General features: G+C 41.6%; 1 protein-coding gene and 1 pseudogene across 1 annotated transcript; both read left to right on the top strand.

The window, feature by feature from the left end:
* Window positions 1-2,051: 2,051 nt before the first annotated feature.
* On the top strand, window positions 2,052-4,582 carry Ralgds-ps6 (ral guanine nucleotide dissociation stimulator, pseudogene 6; annotated as a pseudogene).
* Window positions 4,583-12,102: 7,520 nt separating this feature from the next.
* On the top strand, window positions 12,103-15,522 carry LOC108353078 (ral guanine nucleotide dissociation stimulator-like). The gene is made up of 3 exons (XM_017600328.3): window positions 12,103-12,331; window positions 12,457-12,653; window positions 14,774-15,522. The coding sequence occupies exons 1-3, from the start codon at window positions 12,155-12,157 to the stop codon at window positions 15,018-15,020; spliced, it is 621 nt and encodes a 206-aa protein (XP_017455817.2). The 5' UTR covers window positions 12,103-12,154; the 3' UTR covers window positions 15,021-15,522.
* The last annotated feature ends 7,651 nt before the right edge of the window (window positions 15,523-23,173 follow it).

The following is a 23,173-nucleotide window of genomic DNA, read 5'->3' as shown; positions in this document are numbered from 1 at the left end:
ACAGGTAGCAGAGGATGGCTTTGCCAACCTCAATAAGAAGAAAAGACCTTGTTCCTGTAAAGACTGGATTCCCCAAAGTAGGGTGGGTGGGAATGGGAGCATCCTCATAGAAACTGGGGCATAGGGAAGAGATATGGGGGAGGGGGCAAGGTGATAACTTTTGAAATCTAAAGTCCTTAAATGTACAAGAAAAATAAAATTTAAATAAACATAAAAAATAGCAAAAAAGCATGTGTTGATGAGGATTTGAACTAGTTCAGGCTTAAGAGCAGCAGGAAGATGGGGATGTTGAGCTGCTAAAAATGGAGAAAAGCTTTACCAATCCTTGTATTAATCTACCAAGTTATATTCACGTCAAGGCAATGAAGAGGAAGCCAGTCATCCTGGAGCTCCATAATTGTGTGCTGCTCCAACTTTGTCTGCTCTACTGTACTCTTGGCCTTACAATCAATGTTTTCAACACTTAATCTCACTGCATCAATGGTGATATTTAGTCTTCGACTGCTTTTCTATCACAATTCCATGTATAGATTTTAGTGCAGTGGTGCCTCTGCTTTATTCGTGCCTGTATGGCTGTAAGGAAGCTGTGCGAGTTTTGTGGCTTATTCTTGGTGACATGATCAGCACAATAGATGTTTGGGACATGATCCTCCGGTTGCATAGTCCTTCGCTATATAGGCTTTAAATCTCTACCAACACACACACACACACACACACACACACACACACCCCACACAAACACACACACACACAAACAGACACATGCAAACACAACCACAAATCCACATGTATGTTAGCCTGTAGGCATGTAAGCACTCCCACTTAGTTTCATGCCTTCCGTAGCAAAAATGCACATAATATATGTAAGAATGTTCTCATGTGCATGTGCACTTCACCAGTACTGTGGGGAACTAGGAAAAAAATGCATGTGCACTTTCAGGAGACACTGAACAAATTTTGGGTACTAGAACCAAAGAAACTAAGAAAACATCCCAAGACAGAATAAAGGAGCAATGAGCACAACTCTACATCATTTGAAAAGGGAAATAAGTTAATAATTTAATATAACATTGCCCACCATTGTGGGGAAGCAGGAAGTCTGAACTCATGCACATGATGTGGATTCCTCTGCTCACTGGCTTCCTAAATCATGACACAGCCACTCTGTATGAAGGAGGGAGTTGACTAGGGAATGAAGATGAATGACTTTGGAGCAAAACCACTGGTAAGAGTAGAAAAGTCTAGAAGAAGAGATGGGATAGAACGGAGTGAGGGAGATGAGGAAGTAGAGAAGTGATGGATGCCACACACCACAGGGTGGGGACAGAAAAAGGGTGGTGATGGTTGCTCAAGTTTCATTCAGTTGCTGTGATAAGGACCAGGACTTAATGCTACTAAGGAAAGAGAGTTTTCTTGCAGGTGACAGACCACAGTCCAACACTGGAGAGAATCAGATCAAGGACTCAAGCAGGAATTGAAAGAAGAAGCAATGGAGGCTGAATCCCCTCTGAAAGAGTGCTAGGGGGCCAGCTTCCATCTGGTAAGCCGTTGGATTTTCCTAAGTCATCTATTCACAAAGGGCTGAAAAGCTACTGGCTTAAGCCATCAAATGAACTTGGTGGTGGAAACTCTTTCTGGGAAAGACAACTCCTATATTGGCACACTGACATTGTAGGGTCTGCTGGCTGTCAGAGTCATGTATGTGTTCTCATTTGACACAGAACTCATACAAGGTCATGTAAGTACAAGGAAACATGCCTAGGGTATGTTTATGGTATATTGGGAAAATTAGGGCAGAATTTATGAGTATGCCGATTCAGTTCAATAGTAGAGACTCAGCTTGCAAAACTGAGGTGCTGTCTATTTTGAGATATCTCTGGGAATAGTGGAGTGGGAAACAGATGTGTACCTGGTTGAATTTGTGCACCTAGGAAATGGGTGTGGACACGGGGGCCTTTAAGGCAACAAGTACTGTTGAAGAAGTGACAGGTATGGGACTTCCCTTTTCAAAATGACCTAAGAACACAGAACCATGGTAACTAGGCAACCCATTGGTTAGAGCAAGTTCTGCAGGCTGACTTGGTAGAGACAGTAGAGAGGGCAGGATGTTCTCTTGTTATCTTCGGACTACTCGAGGCTCAGGCCTCAAGAAAGACAACAGGCGGGGCCATGATGGTGTCTGGAGGCACAGGCTTCAGTCTTGCCGTCAGTGCCTATGGCCATTTTCCCAAAGGGGAAATAATTTGACCAAAGCCAGCCAAGGAACGACCCACACAAAACTGGTAACCACTCTGTTTTCTCTTGGTGGTCACAATAGAAATAATTCAGGGAAACTTGAAATGAGGAGAACCAATCAGATATTGCACGTTTGTGCCATCTTAACACCTCCACTTTGATCTCTTTTCAGGATGAGAAGGTTTCTGCTCAAAGGAACCTGATGGAGCCCAGGACTGAGTCATGCATCAGGGCACAGACTGTGGTTGAGCAGATGAGCACGCTGGTGCCTTCTCTGAAGGAAGGGGACCCCTTGGTTGTCCTAGCTTTTCTGTCTACATATGTGTCTCTGCCACACCCCTTCAGGTATTGGACCTGCTGATTGTGAGGTGAGTGCCCATGTCTAAGCCCATAGTTCTCAAAGTTTTCTGTTGGTTTCAGGAAATTCCCTCCCTTCCTCAGTCACTTTCAGTCTCTCTCTCTCTCTCTCTCTCTCTCTCTCTCTCTCTCTCTCTCTCTCTCTGTCACACTCTCCCTCAGTCCCTCCCTCTCCTTTCTTGTTATCTGTCTCTCTGTCTTCCATGATCCCTGTTTCTTTTTCTGTCTGCCTTTGTTTCTTTCTCTGTCACTATCTCTCCCTCTCTTTCTCTCATTCTCTCTGTCATTCTTCGTGTGTTGTGTGTGTGCATGTGTTTCTTGCTGATACATCTCAGAGCTCCTGTTTGTCTAGGAATTTCACTCATTTCCTCAGTGTCTCTCTGTGTCTTTCTTTTTGTCTCTCTCTGTATGTCTCTCACTGTATCTCTATCTCTGTCTCCCTCTGTCTCTCTTTCTGTTTCTGTCTCTGTTTTCTCTCTCACAAATTTGCTCTCTTTCTCTCCTGCTCTCAGTCTCTCCATCTGTCTATCTGTCTCTCTCTGTCTATCTCTCCTTCTGTGTGTGGGTATGTTTTTGTGTTTCTGTATGTATGTCTGTGTGTTTGCTTATGTGAGTTTGTTGTATGTCTTGCTCACATTCTCCCTTTGTCTTTTTCTTTCTCTGTCCTTCTCATCTCCCAATCTTTTCTTTAACCCTCTCCCTTTCCTTTCCCTCTCCCTGTTATCTCAGGCTCTGTCCCTGTCTCTACCTCAGTTTCTGTCTCCATCTCAATCTTTGACTGTCTCCATATCTTAATTGTCTACATAGTTCTCAGACCCCATTAGCATGCATTAAGCAATTCATTCTCCCAAGCATGGTTCAAGCAGTTGGGCTGTCCAGATCTGGGACACTAAATTGGGTGTACCTAACAAATCATTTTATCTTTCATCAAAGATTCCTAAGGCCTTTGTGAATACAATTCCCTCCTATATAAAGGAGGTTCTAGAAACCCAGGACAGATGTGTCCAAAGTAGAGGCCCATGAGGCATAATCCAGGAAAGCATGTGACCAAGGAGATTTCTTGATAGCGATGCCTGTGTTCAACATTTGCACAGATACATTGAAAGAAATATTGTGTACAGGTGAAGTACTAAATCTGAGAGAAGACAGGACTGCCTGTATTAGGTGAGGGGCATGGGACTTTAGAGCTGACAAACTCTCTGGTGTTCTCTAGGTACGCATACTTCAGCCCTCATTCTAAAGAGGATGAACAAGTAAAAAGCACCCTCTGTAGATTCATGGAAACATGGATGGACAAGAACACTGAGGACTTTTGTGACCTGTCAGACCTGTTGCCTCTGAAATACCTGAAGGGCTACTTGAGTGTGTACATGCCCCACTGTCATCTTAGTGTCCATGTCAAGAGGCTACTGACACAGTTGGAGGAAGAACATGTCAAGGATTCCCCGGCCAAAGATGAAGAAGACTCAGATCTGGGGAGACACACATCCTCAGAACCACAGATTGAATGGGTTTAAACCAACAAGGAAAAGAGACAATCTGGAGCCTGAAACAACTTGTGCACCAGAGCTGGAGGGCAAAAAACCCTCTAGAAGTTTCTATGACACAAGAGACTTTGTAGCCAGATGTGTCAGCAGCTGCCCAAACAGCACACATGATAGCAGCTGTGGAACCTGTGTCTCAGTCTGTCTGTAGATGCAATGTATCTGTCTGTCATCTCCTGCTTGTTACAGTGGGCCTACCTATTTAGAGAATGGCCCTGTCAGCTGTGGTCATCAATTGGTGTCCATCTTATATCTGATCTGCGGCCCCTTTGCCTCATGATCAGCTGCTGATTTCAATCCAGCAGCAGTTCCAACCCCACAAGCCAGCCTTCCCCTCCCCTGAGAAAGAGCCCTTTTACTCCTTCTGATATTTCAATATTGTGTTTATTTTAAGTATTAGTTTAATAAATTGTTAGTATTTGTTTACCTTGTCTGAAATGCTATCCAATAATGAGACAAAATATCTGCAAATTATGAATATTCTCTTTGATATATTATTTTAAGGTTATTCAAAGTTGCTTAAGGAACAAAAATAATTTGAAGAAACAAGTGTTTAAAACAATTAAGTGACATGTTTAAGTTATAAATTTAAACTTAAATTTACTGAAGTAGACTTTTTTCTCAAGAAGTAATACACATTACTAGTAAATTGCATGTAATAAAGTTCAACGTTAGCTTTCAATAAACTTTATCGAAACTTGTGGGGTGGTACCATTTTCCTCCATTGGAAACAGTACAAGTCACATAGAAATGGATACATTTTACACCCAGATATCCCCAAGGTTTCATGAATGGGGAATCATAGAACCGCAGCTCATTACTACGGCACATGAAGAATGCCTTAATTTCTTTCAAAGATAAGTGGCTAGGTTTCCAAGTTACACAAACAACTAAACTGATTTTGCACCACCCATGATGTGTAAATAGCCCAAAGAATTAAAATCAGAAAGTCAAACTGCACAAATCACCTGCAGTAGATGAAGGGATTAATTGTACTATGTGCCTTGCTACAGCATAGGCAAGGTTCTAAGTTACTGTGCTAAGCCAAGAAGTCAAAGACAATTCTAGAATTAGGCAAAAATATCGGCAATGAATAGATCTATGGAGGCAGAGAGATGAGAGTTGACTTCCCATGATGTTTTGGAATGAGAAAATGTTTTCAATGGTAGAAGTTGCTCTTCAAATGTAGAAAACATTTTCTAAAAGTGAAAAATGCATTTTGATTGTATGTACCCCTCGCAACCTCCCATCTATTCATCCCATGACTTTACCACCAGACTCCATTCTGGTATTAATTAATTAAATAAAATTTTACTTATTTATTTATGATAGCAATTAATGATGTAATATTCCAATTTTATTTACCCTCTGCATCCAAGTAGTGTGTATCACGTAGGAAAAGTAATGTGGTCGCTAGCTTATTGCACCAATACAGTCACTCTACCACTGGTCCTGAAACCAAAATCAAACTTCCCTTCCCAAAGAGAGCAACTGCTATCAGCAACTCAGCAAGGGTGAGGATGTCAGAAACCCCTTCTCCATGGGAAAGAAGAAGCATAAACTACCTCAGGACCAAAACAGAAGAATATATATATATGTACATATATATATATAAATATATATGCATATACATATATATATATGCACAAAGGACAATAAGAGTTAAAAGAGAAAGATGTATCAGTATATAAATAATAATGAAATATAAAAAGTAATTTTAAAAAGTCCTGATAGGACATTATGAAACCAGAAGCATCCACTGTAGATTTAAATGGGTTCATTTACTGTTGGCCAATTTGCTGATTAACATGAGGACTGTACCTAAGAGGAGTTTGTTTCCTTAGAGACTCCCTTAGAAAAAAACCTAAATTTTCAATTGCAATGTGTTATCAAGTGGAGATATCCCGGGGTTAAGAATGGGTGCATAAGGCCACTCCTCTAATTTAGGACTGAGTGTTCCAAGGTGTCTCACTCTACATAATGTCTGCTTATGGGCCTCAGCATGTCTTGTGATCTGCTTGAGAAGGACTCTGCTCTGATGCTAAGTGAGCAAGGCACTGTTCTATGATCATAAGAGATAATTAGAAATCACTTTTTCAATCTTTCTTTTGTCGAGAATCCCATTTACATTATCCCCAGGTCACTCACCTATCCAGTCTCAGGTTCTTGGTCAGCCAAGCAGTGTCAGGTGTGGTGTCCATGTCAGTGAATGAATCCTAAGTCAAGGCAGATATCTGTCGGTTATTCCCACAATATTTGTGTCCCAGTACTACAAGCATATCTAGTGACATTATACTCAAAGGTTTTGTACTATGGTTAGAGTATATGGGTTTTTTTCCCTAGATAAAACTGCAGACATTTCTAGGAAAGAGTAAATGCTTGAAAGCCATGGAATCCCTGCTTTGGATTTCTCACATCTCAGACAGCACTTTCCCCTCCTGGAGCATCCGCTGTCTCAGTGTAAGCTACTGTGATGAGCACAGTCAAACTCTCCATGTTTTGCCTCATCCTGTGGACATGCCCAAAGGCTGGGAGCACATGGACCAACAATACAGACCTAAACAGAATTCTCAACAGATACTCTCACTTAAAGAAATGCACTATGAGAAATGTTCATCATCCCTATTCATCAGGGAAGAGCAAATAAAATGATTGTGAGATCCATCTTATATCAGAAGAGCTAAAACAATAAAGAAAGTCAAAGTTGATGCTAAGAGGGAGGGGAACACTTTTCTAATGTTGCTGGAAGTATAAACTTGTACAATAACTTTGGAAGTCAACATTTTCGGTTTTGAGAAAAAAATGCTTAAGACAAGTTCACTTGCTAAATTATTTTCATACAGTATTAATTGTTAATGGCTAGAAACAACCTAAAATCCTTCAACTAAAGAGCAGATAAAGATATATTTTTCACGTAGACAGTGGAGTGCGCTCCAGCTGTTAAACTCGTCGTCTTGCTCCATCCTGGCAAAGGAAAGGACCAAGAAAACAAACATGAACTGACGTACATGTGGAAACTCTGTTAAAGTACAGAGCAGGTGTGCTACAGTCCACAACCCAGAGGAGCTAAGGAATAAGAGGAACGAAGATGATGATGGATGCACCACACTGTGAAGAAGACCACAATAGATATCTGTCTCCCAGTGGACAGATTAGGATATCAGCCCAGCCACAAAACATTTCACCTATATTTTGTACAGCCTGAAAGATAAAGTTGCACAGAAATTGAGAAAGTGTCTAATGAATGCCTTGATAGGTTTGGACCTAAGCCATGAGTGTGTTTCGACCCGTAACAATTCTGGGAGTACCAAGAACCACACGTTGGACTACCCAGAGTCACAGATGAACTTTGAGATCAGATAGAAATAAATGAATTGAAAAAAACGCCAAGAAAAAGATTTCTAATAATATTCTGCTATACTCCGAGATTGGTCCTACCCTCTATTGTCATCAGAAAAGCTTCACTTAGTAAATGATGAAAACCAATGCAAAGGTTATGTAGAGGTGGGCTGCAAGAATTTTTGTAGGAGTTGGGGTTAAAGGAAAACAGAAGAAAAAAATGCAGCCAAATTGAGCCCATACAGTACTGGAAATGACCAGTCCACCAGAGAGCCTGCATGGGGAGGGACCTAGAAGCCTACATTTGATGGCCCTAGGCCCTCAGCACCTTGCAACTCTAGTGTAGGTTCATCTTCATGCGAAGCTTTAACAGTGGTAGCAGGGTCTCTCTCTGCTGCTCTTGCCTATGCCTGGGGGCCTTTCCCCTCACTGGGTTCCATGCTCTAGCCTTAAATGAAGAAGAAGTACCCTGGCTTAATGAAAATTGAGAAACCATGGTTTCCAAATATACATGGGAAGCCTGCCCTATTCTGAAAAGGAAGGAAGGAGGAACAGCTAGAAATGATGCAAATAGTGCTACTGGAGAGAGAAAGAGACTGAGAGAAGTCAGAGAGGGCAGGATGGATACATGGAGAGAAGCAGGAAGGGAGAGAAGGAAGTAGGTAGGGAGGGACAGAATGAGGGATGGAGGGAGTGACAGAGAGAGAGTGAGAGACAGAGACAGACAGAAATACAGAGAGACAGAGTAAGATGTAGAAAGACACAAAGAGAGACACACAACAACAGGCAGATTCACACAGAAACAGAGAGGGAGAATAGAATAAACATTCAACAACAAAAAGTAAAGGGTTGTGTCTATGAATGTTATTTAAATATTCTTTAAGACGTTTCCCTCCCCTCTTTAGGGTTGGTCAGTTTCTAAACAGGCTACATTGGTGACTGGGCTTTTGCTTTGGCATAAACTTTTCCTGATCCAACAGACATAAAGGCTCAAACCTAAACATAGTAAAAGCACCTATGAAATGTGTACCCACTGAAGAACAGAAGGTGGTGAGCCCTCCTGTTGAATTATGGAAATGGTGGAGGATAAAGAGAAAATCAACCCTGGAGTAGGACCAGCGGTCTCAACCTGGAACCCCTGAGATTCCTAACACAGGGGATGACCAAAAAGGCAACACTAACCTGCTGAGATGAGGCCTCCAACACTTGTATAGCAGAGGACTCCCCCGACAGGGTTCATTTCTAGAAAATATAGCTAACCCTCAGGAAACTGGAAGCCCCAAGAAGTTTAGGGGTCCTTTGGACTGGATGGGATGCACGCATCCATGGGGAGTCACATGGCATGAAGCTTGGAAACCAGATGGAGAGATGCCATGTGGTACACTCAGGGTTTGGACGTACGTAGAATAAAGTATGGAGTGTATATATTAATGAATGAGCGCACAAAGGCATGAATGAATAAATGAATGAATGAATGAGATAATTAATTAATTAGAAAAAGAGAACTGTACCCTTACAGTCTCTTCAAGTCTAAGAGAAGACCCTTAGTCTTCAAGTAATTGGAATAGAAAACTACCATGAGATACCAGCTTACACATCACTGTCAGAATGGCTAAGATCAAAAACTCAGGTGATAGCAGAAGCTGGCAAGGATATGGAAAAAGAAGAATACTCCTCCACTGTTGGTGATACCAAAAGCTGGTACAACCATTCTGGAAATTATTCTGAAACTATCAAAAAGATTTAAAGTATCATCTGAGGACACAGCCTTATCATTCCTGGGCATACAACCAAAAAATTCACCAACATATAACAAGACACATGCTACATTATGTTCATATCAGCCTTGTTTATAATAACTGTAACCTGGAAAGACCTAGATGTCCATAAACAGAAGAGTGGATACACTCAATAGGCTATGTCTACACACAGGAGTACTTGTGAACTATTAAAAACAAATGACAACATGAAATTGTAGGAAAATGGAAAGAATTAGAAAATACCAACCTGAGTGTGGTAACTCAGTCACAAAAGAACACACATGGTATCCACTCCTTGAAAATAATATTTTAGCCAAAAATCCTGGAATACCTAAGAAAAACTTCAAACATCATATGAAGCTCAACAAGAAGGAAGAATGCTTCATTCTTTTTAGAAGGGAGAACAAAGTACTCAGGAGAGGAAATACAGAACCAAAGAGTGGAGCTTGAACTGAACAGAAGGACATCCTCCAATGACTGCCCCACCTGGGGATCCATCCCATATGATTGCACCAAACCCAATCACTATTTCTGATTCCAAGAAGTGTTGACAATACCCAGAAATGAGTGACACTAGAGAGGCTCTGCTGGAGTCCTGCTGCTATAAATGCAACCTTTGTCCTGAATAAGGAGACAAGAAGTTTGAAGTTAAAGAAAGGGCTGAAGGAGCCCAAGGGGTTTGTAACCACACAAGAAGAACAATAATGTCGACCAAAGATGTCCCACTAGAGCTCCCAAGGACCACACCAACAATGAATCACTTCACATGGAAGGACCTAGGAATCCCACCACACAGGTAGCAGGGGATGTCATTGTCCAACCTCAATAAGAGGAAAAGACCTTGGTCCTGTGAAGACTCCATTCCCCAATGTAAGATAGTGCCAGGGTATTGTGGGTAGAATGGGTGGGTGGGAGCTGGAGCATCCTCATAGAAGCTGGGTCATGGGGAGGGACATGGGGGACGGGGTAAGGCGATAACTTTCGAAATCTAAAAACATAAAATATACAAGAAAAATAAAATTTATAAAAACAGAAAAAAAGCATAGCAAAAAAGTCCTGTGCTGATCAGGACTAGAACTAGTTCAGGCTTAAGAGCAGCAGGAAGATGGCGATTTTAAGGACCTAAGAGTGGAGAAAAGCTTTACCAGTCCTTGTGTTAATCTACCATGTTTTATGCAGGTCAAGAAAATGAAGAGGAAGCCAGTCATCTTGGAATTCCATAATTTGTGCTGCTCCACACTATGCTCCTCTACTGTGCTCTTTACCTTACAGTCAATCTTTTCAACTCACAATCTGGCTGTGTCCGTGGTAATATTTAGTCTTCCACTGCTTTTCTATCATAATTATATGTATAATTTTACTGCAGTCATGCATATACCAGATTCATGCCTTTACTGCTGTAAGGAAGCTCTGGGATTTTTGTGGCTTATTCTTGGTTACCTGATCAGCGTCTGAGATTCTTGGGACATTATGCTCCTGTTGCATAATCCTTCACTATATAGGCTTTTCATATCTAACAACACATACACCCCACACATAGACACACACACACACACACACACACACACACAAACAGACGCATGTATACAAAACCACTAATGTACATGGAAGTTGGCATGTATGCAGGTAAGCACTCCCATGTAGTTTCATGCCTTCCCAGGAAAAAATATACATAATATATGTGAGAATGTTCTTATGTGCAGGCCCTCCTCACATGTACTGTGAGAATCTAGCATGCACATGCATGTGTACTTGCAGGAGGACCAGAAAACTTTTGGGTACTAGAACCAAAGAAAGTAAGAAAACATCTCAAGGAAGAACATAGGAGCAATGAACACAACTCTACTTCATTTGGCAGGGAAAGAAGTTAATAATTTAATACTACATTGCCCACCATTGTGCAGTAGCAGGGAAGTCTGAGCTCATGCACATGATGTGGATTCCTCTGCTGACTGGCTTGCTAAATCATGACACAGACACTCTGATTTAAGGAGGGAGATGACAAGGGAATGAAGAGTGAATGACTTCGGAGCAAAATCACTGGTAAGAGTAGAAAAAATCTAGAGGAAGAGGTGGGATAGAAGGGAGTGAGGAGATGAGGGAGTAGAGAAGTGATGGCTGCCACATACCACAGGGTGGGGACAGAGAAGTGTGGTGATGGTTGCTCAAGTTTCACTCAGTTGCTGTGATAAGCACCAGGACTAAATGCTACTAAGGAAAGAGAAAGTTTTCTTGCAGGTGACAGATCAAAGTCCAACACTGAAGAGAATCAGATCAAGGACTCAAGCAGGAATTGGAAGAGGAAGCAATGGAGGATGAATCCCCTCTGAAAGAGTGCTAGGGTGCCAGCTTCCCTCTTGTAAGCCATTGGATGTTCCTAGGTCAGAGGATCACAAAGGGTTGTAAAGCTTCTGGCTTAAGCCATAAAATGATCTTGGTGGTGGACTGTCTCTGGGAAAGACAATTCCTATGCAGGCACACTGATACTGTGGGGCTGCTGGCTGTCACACATGTATGGGATCTCATTCCACACAGAATGCCTACAAGGTCAGGTAAATGGGAGGAAACATGCGTAGGGTATGTTTATGGTAGATTGGGAAGATTAGGGCAGAAATTATGAGTCTGCTGATTCAGTTCAACAGTAGAGACACAGCTTGCAAAACTGAGGTGCTGCTTATTTGGAGATATCTCTGGGAATAGTGGAGTGGGAAACAGATGTGTACCTGTGTGAAATTGTGCACCTAGGAAATGGGTGTGGACATGGGGGCTTTTAAGGCAACAAGTACTGTTGAAGAAGTGACAGTAATGGAACCTCCCTTTTGAAAATTACCTAAGAACACAGAACCTCGGTAACCTGGCAACCCATTGGTTAGAGCAAGGTCTGCAGGCTCACTTGGTAGAGACTGTAGAGAGGGCAGGATGTTCTCTTGCTGTCTTCGGACTACTCGAGGCTCAGGCCTCAAGAAAGACAACAGGAGGGACCATGATGGTGTCTGGAGTCACAGGCTTCAGTCTTGCCGCCAGTGCCTATGGCCATTTTCCCAAAGGGGAAATAATTTGACCAAAGCCAACCAAGGAATGACCCACACAAAACTGGTAACCACTCTGTTTTCTCTTGGTGGTCACAATAGAAATAATTCAGGGAAACTTGAAATGAGGAGAACCAATCAGATTTTGCACGTTTGTGCCATCTTAACACCTCCACTTTGATCTCTTTTCAGGATGAGAAGGTTTCTGCTCAAAGGAACCTGATGGAGACCAGGACTGAGTCATGCATCAGGGCACAGACTGTGGTTGAGCAGATGAGCACGCTGGTGCCTTCTCTGAACGAAGGGGACCCATTGGTTGTCCTAGCTTTTCTATGTACATATAGAAGTTGTACGACACCCCTTCAGGTATTGGACCTGCTGTTTGTGAGGTGAGTGCCCATGTCCAAGACCATATTTTTAAAGATTTCTTTTGGTTTCAGGAATTTCCCTCCCTTCCTCTGTCTCTGTCTATCTGTCTCTCTGTCTCTCTGTCTTGTCTGCTGTCTCTCTGTCTGTTTCTCTCTCTCTCTCTCTCTCTCTCTCTCTCTCTCTCTCTCTCTCTCTCTCCCTGTATGTGTGTATCTGTCTCTCTCTGTCTCTGTTTCTCTCTCTCTCTGTGTGAGTGTGTGTGTGTGTGTTTGTCTGTGTCTCTGTCTCTGTCTCTGTCTGTGTGTCTGTGTGTTGCTGATAGTTCTCAGAGCTTCTTGTTGGTTTCCAGAAAATCCCTCCCTCGGTCTCCTTCAGTGAGTCTCTTTCTATCTCACACAAACTATGTCTGTTAATTGTCCATTTCTGTCGCTCTCTGTGTCTTTTTCTCTACTTTATTCTCTCTTTCTCAATTTCTCTCTTCCTTTTTCTCACTCTCTGTCTCTCTTTGTGTTTGTTTGTGTGTATGTATGTGTGTGTGTTTGTTGCTCTTTGTGTTTGTTTTGCTGTTTGTGTTTGTGTACATGTTTCTGTATTCGTGTATGTGAATCTTGCTAACAGTTTTCTGAGCTTCCTATTGTTTTCAGAAATATCCCTCCCTCATTCTCTCTCAGTGTCTCTCACTCTTTCTATCTCTCCTACTAAATATCTGTTAATGGTCTAACTCTGTCTCTCTCTGTCATCGTCTCTCTTTGATTCTTTCTTTCTCACTTTCTCTCTCTCCCTTTTTCTCACTCTCTCTGTCTCTCTTTGTGTGCTGTGTGATTGATTGTTTGTGTTTGTGTGCATGTTTGTGGATTTGGGTATGTGTATCTTGCTAATAGTTTTCAGAGCTTCCTGTTGATTTTAGGAATTTTCCTCCCTTCTTCAGTCACTTTCAGTCTCTCTGTCTCTCTGTCTCTCTGTCTCTCTGTCTGTCTCTCTCTCTGTCTCTCTCTCTCTCTCTCTCTCTCTCTCTCTGTCACTCTCTCTCTAGCTCCCTCTCTCCCTTTTTTGTTATCTGTCTCTCTGTCTCCCACGATCCCTGTTTCTTTTTCTGTCTGCCTTTGTTTCTTTCTCTCTCACTATCTCTCCCTCTCTTTCTCTCATTCTCTCTGTCATTCTTGGTGTGTTGTGTTTGTGAGTGTGTTTCTTGCTGACACTTCTCAGAGCTCCTGTTTGTCCAGAAATTTCGCTCTTTTCCTCAGTGTCTCTCTGTGTTTCTTTCTTTTTGTCTCTCTCTCTCTCTCTGTGTGTCACTCACTGTATCTCTATCTCTGTCTCACTCTGTCTCTGTCTCTGTTTCTGTCTCTGTTTTCTCTCTCACAGTTTTTCTCTCTTTCTCTCCTGCTCTCAGTCTCTGTCTGTCTCTGTCTGTCTCTGTCTACCTTCTCTGTGTTGGTATCTTTGTGTGTTTCTGTGTGTGTGTGTGTGTGTGTGTGTGTGTGTGTGTGTGTGTGTGTGTGTGTGTGTATGTTATTTTGTTGTACTTCTTGATCACATTCTCCCTTTGTCTTTTTCTCTCCCTCTCCTTCTCATCTCCCAATCTTTTCTTTCACCCTCTCCCTTTCCTTTCGCTCTCCCTGTCATCTCAAGCTCTATCCCTGTCTCTACCTCAGTTTCTGTCTCCATCTCAATCTTTGACTGTCTCCATATCTTTATTGTCTACATAGTTCTCAGACCCCATTAGCATGCATTAAGCAATTCCTTCTCCCAAGCACGGTTCAAGCAGTTGGGCTGTCCAGATCTGGGACACTAAAGTGGATGCACCTAACCCCTCTACCTTGACAAATCATATTATCTTTCACACAAGATTTCTAAGGCCTTTGTGAATACAATGCCCTCCTATATAAAGGAGGTTCTAGAAACTTTAGAGTACCCAGGAGAGATGTGTCCAAAGTAGAGGCCCATGAGGCATAATCCAGGAAAGCATGTGACCAAGGAGATGTCTTCATACAGATTCTTGTGTTTAACATTTGCACAGATGCATTGAAAGCACCTATTGTGTACAGGTGAAGTACTAATTCTGAGAGCAGACAGGACTGCCTGTATTAGGTGAGGGGCATGGGACTTTAGAGCTGATATTCTCTCTGGTCTTTTCTAGGTATGCATACTTCAGCCCTTATTCTAAAGAGGATGAACAAGTAAAGAGCACCCTCTGTAGCTTCTTGGAAATATGGATGGACAAGAACCCTGAGGACTTTTGTGACCCATCAGACCTGTTTCCTCTGAAATACCTGAAGGGCTACTTGACTGTGTACATGCCCCACTGTGATCTTAGTGTCCGTGCCAAGAGGCTGCTGACACAGTTGGAGGAAGAACATGCCAAGGATTCCCAGGCCAAAGATTAGGAAGACTCAGATCTGGGGAGACACACATCCTCAGAACCACAGATTGAATGGGTTTAAACCAACAGGGAAAAGAGACAATCTGGAGTCTGAAACAACTTGTGCACCAGAGCTGGAGGGCAGAGAACCCTCTAGAAGTTTCTGTGACACAAGAGACTTTGTAACCAGTTGTGTCAGCAGCTGCCCAGACAGCACACATGATAGCAGCTGTGGAACCTGTGTCTTTGTCTGTAGATGCAATGTATCTTTCAGTCATTTCCTGCTTGTTACAGTGGGCCTATTTAGAAAATGGCCCTGTCACCTGTGGTCATCAATTGGTGTCCATCATATATCTGATCTGCAGCCCCTTTGCCTCATGATCTGCTGCTGATTTCAATCCAGCAGCAGTTCCAACCCTACAAGCCAGCCTTCCCCTCCCCTGAGAAAGAGCCCTTTTATTCCTTCTGATATTTCAATATTGTGTTTATTTTAAGTATTAGTTTAATAAATAGTATTTGTTTACCTGGTCTGAAATGCTATCTAATAATGAGACAAATATCTGCAAATTATGAATATCCTCTTTGATATATTATTTTAAGGTTATTCAAAGTTGCTTAAGGAACAAAAATAATTTGAAAGAAAACATAAGTGTTTAAAACAATTAAGTGGCATGCTTAAGTTATAAATTTAATCTTAAATTTACGGAAATAGACTTTTTTCTCAAGAAGTAATATACATCACTACTAAATCACATGCAATAAAGTTCAACTTTACCTTTCAGTAACATTTATCGAAACTTGTGGGGTGGTACCACTTTCCTCCAGTGGAAACAGTACAAGTCACATAGAAATGGCTACATTTTACAACCATATATTTCAACGTTTCTGGAGGATGGGGAATCATAGAACCACAGCTCCTTACTAGGGCACTTGTAGAAGGCCTTAATTTCTTTAAATGATATGTGGCCATTTGACTTTGCACCAATCATGATCTGTAAATAGCTCAAAGAATTAAAGTCAGGAAGCCAAACTGCACAAATGACCTGCAGTAGAGGAAGGGTTTATTTGTACTATGTGCCTTGCTACAGCCTAGGCAAGGTTTGAAGTTACTGTCCTAAGCTAAGAAGTCAAAGACAATTCTAGAATTAGGCAAGAATATCTGCAATGAATAGATCTATGTTTTCAGAGAAATGAAAGTTGACATCCCATGATATTTTGGAATGAGAAAATGTTTTGAAATGGGTAGGAAATGGTCTTCAAATGTAGAAAACATTATCTAAAAGTGCATAATGCATTTCGATTGTATCTACCCCTCAACACCTCCCATCTACTCATGCCATGACTTTCCCACCAGATTCCATTATGGTATAATTTAATTAATCAAGTAAACATTTATTTATTTATGAGAGTAATTGATGATTTAATATTCCAATTTTTATTCAACCTCTACATCCAATTGATGTGGATCATGTAGGAATAGGAATGTGGTTGCTGCCTTATTGTACGAATATGTTCAGTGTAACACTGGTGATTTCCTCAAACCAAAATCATCCTCCCTCCCCCAAAGGGAGCAACTGCAGTCAGCAACTCAGGAAGGGCGAGGATGTCAGAAACCACCCCTTCTCCATGGCAAAGAAGAGGCATAAAATCCCTCACGACCAAAACAGAATCCATGTATCTATATATATGTATATGTATATATATATATATATATATATATATATATATATATATATGCACAAAGGACAATCAGAGTAAAAAGAGAAAAAATATCAGTATATAAATAATAATGAAATAAAAATAGTAATTTACAAAAAGTCCTGATAGGACATTATGAAACCAGGGGACTCCTCCGTAGATTAAAATGGGTTCATTTTCTCTTGGCCATTTGCTGATGAACATGAGGGCTGCACCTAAGAGGAGTTTGTTTCCTTAGAGACTCCCTTAGAATAAACGAATCTTTCAATTGCAAGGTGTTATCAAGTGAAGATACTCCGGGGTTGTGAATGGCTGCATGACCACTTCTGCAATTTAGGACTGAATGTTCCAAGGTGTCTCACTCTACATAATGTCTGCTTATGGGCCACACTATGTCTTGTTATCTGCTTCAGAAGGATGCCGATCTGATGCTGACTGTGCAAGGCACTCTTCTATGAATATAACTAATCATTAGAAATCACATTGGACTCTTTCTTTTGTAGGTAAGTACTATTGACATTATCCCCAGGTCACTCAACTATCCAGTCTCAGGTTCTTGGTCAGCCAAGCAGGGTCACGTGTGATATCCATGTCAGTGAGTGAATCCTAAGTCAAGGCAGATATCTGTTGGTTACTCCCACAATATTTGTGTCACAGTAGTACATGCATACCCTGTGACCTGACACCATTATAGTCAAAGGTTTTGTAATATGGTTAGAGTTCATGGTTTTGTTTTAAGGAAAAAAATACAGATATTTCTAGAAAAGAGTAAATGCTTGAAAGCCAAGGAATCCCAGCTTTGGATTCCTCACATCTCAGACAGCGCTTTCCACTCCTGGAACATCCGCTGTCTCAGTGAAGCTACTGTGATGAGCACAGTCAAACACTCTATGTACTGCCTCTCCAGTGGACATGGCCAAAGGCTGGGGGCACATGGATCAAACATACAGATCTAAACAGAATTCTCAACAGAATACTCTCAATTAAAGAAATGTACTACGAGAAATGTTCAACATCTCTATTCAACAGTGATAAGGATATAAAATGATTTTGAGATTTCATCTTACATCCAAATAGCTTAAATGAAAGAGGAAATAAAAGTTGATGCTAACAGGGAAGGGAAAACTTTTCCAGTGTTGCTGGAGGTGTAAACTTCTACAATAATTTCAGAAGTCATCACTTTGGGTTTTGGGGAAAAAATGCATAGGACAAGTTGACCTGCAAATCTATATTTTACAGTCTTTATTGGTAATGCCTGGTTACAACCTAAAGTCTTTCAACTAAAGAATGGATAAAATATATTTTACGTTTAGACAATGAAGTATGCTACAGCTATTAAAATCATCATCATCATCATGTATCATCCTGGCAAAGGAATGCAACAAGAAAACAAAAAATAAACTGACTTACATGTGGAAACTATGTTTGAAGTAAAGAACAGGTGTGCTACAATCCACAAATCCAGACGAGCTAAGTAATAAGAGGAACAAAGATAATGATGGATGCCCCTCACTGTGAAGAAGACCACAATAGATATCTGTCTTATGTATACTGCTGTGGGGTGCAGTTAAGGGAGGGGTCTAAAGAAAGTTGAGAAATGGAAAAAGGAAGAACGAATTGGGACAGTGGGAAATAGTGTTTGGATAATGAGAAAGAATTGTGTGTTGTTATCTCTGGGAAAAACTGGAAACCGAGTGCAATGGAAAGTTCTAGGAATCAATGATGGGTAATCCCAGATTAGATTTCGAGAAGTTTGGGATAATGGGTCTTCTCCTATAATCAGAAAGTCTTCCAGTGGACAGATTAGGATATCAGCCCAGCCCCAAAACATTTCAACTATATTTTGTACAACCTGTAAGATTTGCTGTAGAAAAGTGGCACAGAAATTGTGAAAATGCCTAATAAATGCCTTGATAAGTTGAGACCTAAGCCATGAGTGTGTGTCCACCCCTAACAATTCTTGGAGTACCAAGTACCACAGGCTAGACTACCCAGAGTCACAGATGCACATAGAGATCGATAGAAACAAATGAATTGAAAACATGCCAATGAAAAGATTTCTAATCATATTCTTATATACTCAGAGATTGGTCCTACCCTCTATTGTCATCAGAAAAGCTTCACTTAGTAAATAATGAAAACCAATTCAAAGACACACAGTCAACATTAGGTAGAGATGGATTGCAAGAATTTTTGTAGGACTTGGGGTTACAGGAAAACAGAAGAAAAAATGCAGCCAAATTGAGCCCATACAGTACTGGGAATGACCAGTCCACCAGAGAGCCTGCATGGGGAGGGACCTAGAAGCCTACATTTGACGGCCCTAGGCCCTCAGCGCCTTGCAACTCTAGTGTAGATTCATCTTCATGCGAAGTCTTAACAGTGGTAGCAGGTTCTGTCTCTGCCTCTCTTGCCTGTGCATACGAGCCTCTCCCCTCACTGGGTTCCATGCTCTAGCCTTAAAAGAAGAAGAAGTGCCCTGGCTTAACGAAAATCTGGAAGCCATGGTTGCTAAATATACAGTGGAGTCCTGCCCTGTTCTGAAAAGGAAGGAAGGAAGGAGGAACTGCTAGAAATGATGCAGATAGTGCTAGTGGAGAGAGAAAGAGACTGAGAGAAATCAGAGAGGGCAGGATGGATACATGGAGAGAAGCAGGCAGGGAGAGAAGGGAGTAGTTAGGGAGGGACAGAATGTGGAAGGGAGGGAGTGACAGAGCGAGAGAGAGATACAGACAGACAGACAGACAGAAATACAGAGAGACAGAGTTAGATGTAAAGACACAAGAGAGACACATAACAACAGGCAGTTTCACACAGAAACAGGGAGAATAGAATAAACATTCAACAAGAAAAAGTAAAGGGTTGTGTCTATGAGTGATAGTTTAAGGGTCTTTAAGTTGTTTCCCTCCCCTCCTTAGGGTTGATCACTTTCAAAACAGACTACATTGGTGACTGGGCTTTTGCTTTTGCATAAACTTTTCCTGATCCACAAGACATCAGTGCTCAAACTTAAACATAGTAAAAGCACCTAAGAAAATATGTACCCGATGAAGAACAGAAGGTAGTGAGCCCTCCTGTTGAATTATGGAAATGTTGGAGGAAGCTAAGGAGAAAATCAACCCTGGAGTAGGACCAGTGGTCTCTACTTGGAACCCCTGAGATTCCTAACACAGTGGATGACCAAAAAGGCAACAATAACCAGCTGAGATGAGGCCTCCAACACTTGTATAGCAGAGCACTCCCCCGACAGGGTTCATTTCTAGAAAATATAGCTAACCCTCAGGAAACTGGAGGCCCCAGGAAGTTTAGGGGTCCTTTGGACTGGATGGGATTCTCACATCCATGGGGAGTCACTTGGCATGTAGTAGGGGAACCAGATGGACAGGTGCCATGTTGTACACTCAGGGGTTGGATGTACACAGAATAAAATATGGATTGTGTAAATTAATGAATGAGTGCACGAAGGCATGAATGAATAAATGAATGAATGAATGAAATAATTAATTAATTAATAAAAGAGAACCGTACAACACCCTTAGTCTTCAAGGAATTGCAATTGAAAACTCCCCCCAGATACCAGCTTACACATCACTGTCAGAATGGCTAAGATCAAAAACTCAGGTGATAGCAAGCAGATGCTGGCAAGGATATGGAAAAAGAGGAATACTCCTCCAATGTTGGTGAAACCAAAAGCTGGTACAACCGTTTTGGAAATTACGCTGGAACCTTCTAAAAGATTGGAAATGCTACCACCTGAGGACACAGCCTTATCATTCCTGGGCATACACCCAAAAAATTCACCAACATATAACAAGACACATGCTGCATTATATTCATATCAGCCTTGTTTAAAATAAGCAGAACCTGGAAAAAAACAGATGTCCATAAACAGAAGAGTGGATACACTCAAGAGGATATGGCCACACACAGGAGTACTTCTGAACTATTAAAAATAAATGACAACATGAATTCTTAGGCAAATGGATAGAGTTAGAAAATACCAACCTGAGTTTGGTAACCCAGTCACACATGGTATCTACTGGTTGAAAATAATATTTTAGCCACAAATCGTGGAATACCTAAGAAAAAACTTCAAACATCATATGAAGCTCAACAAGAAGGAAGACCATCATGTGAATGCTTCATTCTTTTATGAAAGGAGAACAAAGTACTCACGGGAGGAAAAAGAGAACCAAAGAGGGGAGCTTGGACTGAAGAGAAAGACATCCTCCAATAACTGCCCCACCTGGGGATCCATCCCATATGAATCCACCAAACCCAATCACTATTCCTGATTCCAAGAAGTGCTTGCTGACAATACCCAGATATGGGTGTCTCCAGAGAGGCTCTGCTGGAGTCCTGCTGATATAAATGTAAACTTTGTCCTGAATAAGGAGACAAGAAGAGAGAAGTTAGAGAAAAGACTGAAGGAGCCGAAGGGGTTTGTAACCACATAAGAACAACAACAATGTTGACCAAAAATGTCCCACTAGAGCTCCCAGGGACCACACCAACACTCAGTCAGTACACATGGAAGGACCTAGGAATCCTGCCACACAGGAATCAGAGGATGGCATTGTCCAAACGCAATAAGAGGAAAAGACCTTGGTCCTGTGAAGACTCCATTTGCCAATGTTAGATAGTGCCAGGGTGTTGTGGGTGGAATGGGTGGGTGGGAGCTGGAGCATCCTCATAGAAACTGGGGCATGAGGAGGGGACATGGGGGATGGGGCAAGGCAATAACTTTAGAAATCTAAAAACATGAAATATACAAGAAAAATGAAATTTATAAAAACAGAAAAAAACATAGAAAAAAGCATGTGTTGATCAGGACTTGAACTAGTTCAGGCTTAAGAGCAGCAGGAAGATGGCGATTATAAGGACCTAAGAATGGAGAAAAGCTTTACCAGTCCTTGTGTTAATCTACCATGTTTTATGCAGGTCAAGACAATGAAGAGGAAGCCAGTCATCTTGGAACTCCACAATATGTCCTGCTCCACACTATGCTCCTCTACTGTGCTCTTTACCTTACACTCAATGTTTTCAACTCACAATCTGGCTGTGTCGGTGGTAATATTTAGTCTTCCACTGCTTTGCCATCACAATTATATGCATAAATTTTACTCCAGGGATGGATATACCAGATTCATGTCTTTGCTGCTGTAAGGAAGCTATGGGATTTTTGTGGCTTATTCTTGCTTACCTGATCAGTGACTTAGATGCTTGGGACATTATGCTCCTGTTGCATAATCCTTCACTATATAGGCTTTTCATATCTAACAACACATACACCCCACACATAGACACACACACACACACAGACACACACACACACAAAATACACACACACAAAACACATACGAACAGACTCATGTACACAAAACCACAAATATACATGAAAGTTAGAATGTATGCAGGTAAGCACTCCCATGTAGTTTCATTTCATGCCTTCCCAGGCAAAAATGTACATAATATATGTGAGAATGTTCTTATGTGAAGGCCCTCCTCACATGTACTGTGAGAATCTAGCATGCGCATGCATGTGCACATGCAGGAGGACCAGAAAACTTTTGGGTACTGGAACCAAAGAAACTAAGAAAACATCTCAAGGAAGAGCAAAGGAGCAATGAACACAACTCTATTTCATTTGGCAGGGAAAGAAGTTAATAATTTAATGTAACACTGCCCACCATTGTGCAGTAGCAGGGAAGTCTGAGCTCATGCACATTATGTGGATTCCTCTGCTCACTGGCTTGCTAAATCACGACACAGACACTCTGATTTAAGGAGGGAGATGACAAGGGAATGAAGAGTGAATGACTTTGGAGAAAAACCACTGGTAAGAGTAGAAAAAATCTAGAGGAAGAGATGGGATAGTAGGGAGTGAGGAGATGAGGGAGTAGAGAAGTGATGGCTGCCACACACCACAGGGTGGGGACAGAGGATGGGTGGTGATGGTTGCTCAAGTTTCACTCAGTTGCTGTGACAAGCACCAGAACTAAATACTACTAAGGAAAGAGAAAGTTTTCTTGCAGATGACAGATCACAGTCCAACACTGGATAGAATCAGATCAAGGATTCAATCAGGAATTGAAAGAAGAGGCAATGGAGGATGAATCCCCTCTGAAAGAGTGCTAGGGGGCCAGCTTCCATCTGGTAAGCCCTTGGATGTTCCTAGGTCAGAGGATCACAAAGGGCTGTAAAGCTTCTGGCTTAAGCCATAAAATGATCTTCATGGTACAACTGTCTGTGGGAAAGACAATTCCTATGCAGGCACACTAATATTGTGGGGCTGCTGGCTGTCACACATGTATGGGATCTCATTCCACACAGAATGCATACAAGGTCAGGTAAATGGGAGGAAACATGCCCAAGGTATGTTTATGGTAGATTGGGAAAATTAGGGCAGAAATTATGAGTCTGCTGATTCAGTTCAACAGTAGAGACTCAGCTTGCAAAACTGAGGTGCTGCCTATTTTG

The sequence above is a fragment of the Rattus norvegicus genome, chromosome 16 (genome assembly GCF_036323735.1).
Source record: "Rattus norvegicus strain BN/NHsdMcwi chromosome 16, GRCr8, whole genome shotgun sequence".
NCBI classification, from domain to species: Eukaryota; Metazoa; Chordata; class Mammalia; order Rodentia; family Muridae; genus Rattus; species Rattus norvegicus.
The sequence above is the reverse complement of the archived record's forward strand: the minus strand, read 5'-3'. Positions and strand labels throughout refer to the sequence as shown.

Bases quoted from the DNA above. Each gene is read 5' to 3' on its own strand.
- LOC108353078 (XM_017600328.3), top strand. From the start codon at position 12,155: ATGTTCTCTTGCTGTCTTCGGACTACTCGAGGCTCAGGCCTCAAGAAA. The intron at 12,332-12,456 runs GTAACCACTCTG...ATCTCTTTTCAG, and splicing joins GAATGACCCACACAAAACTG to GATGAGAAGGTTTCTGCTCA. The intron at 12,654-14,773 runs GTGAGTGCCCAT...GGTCTTTTCTAG, and splicing joins TTGGACCTGCTGTTTGTGAG to GTATGCATACTTCAGCCCTT.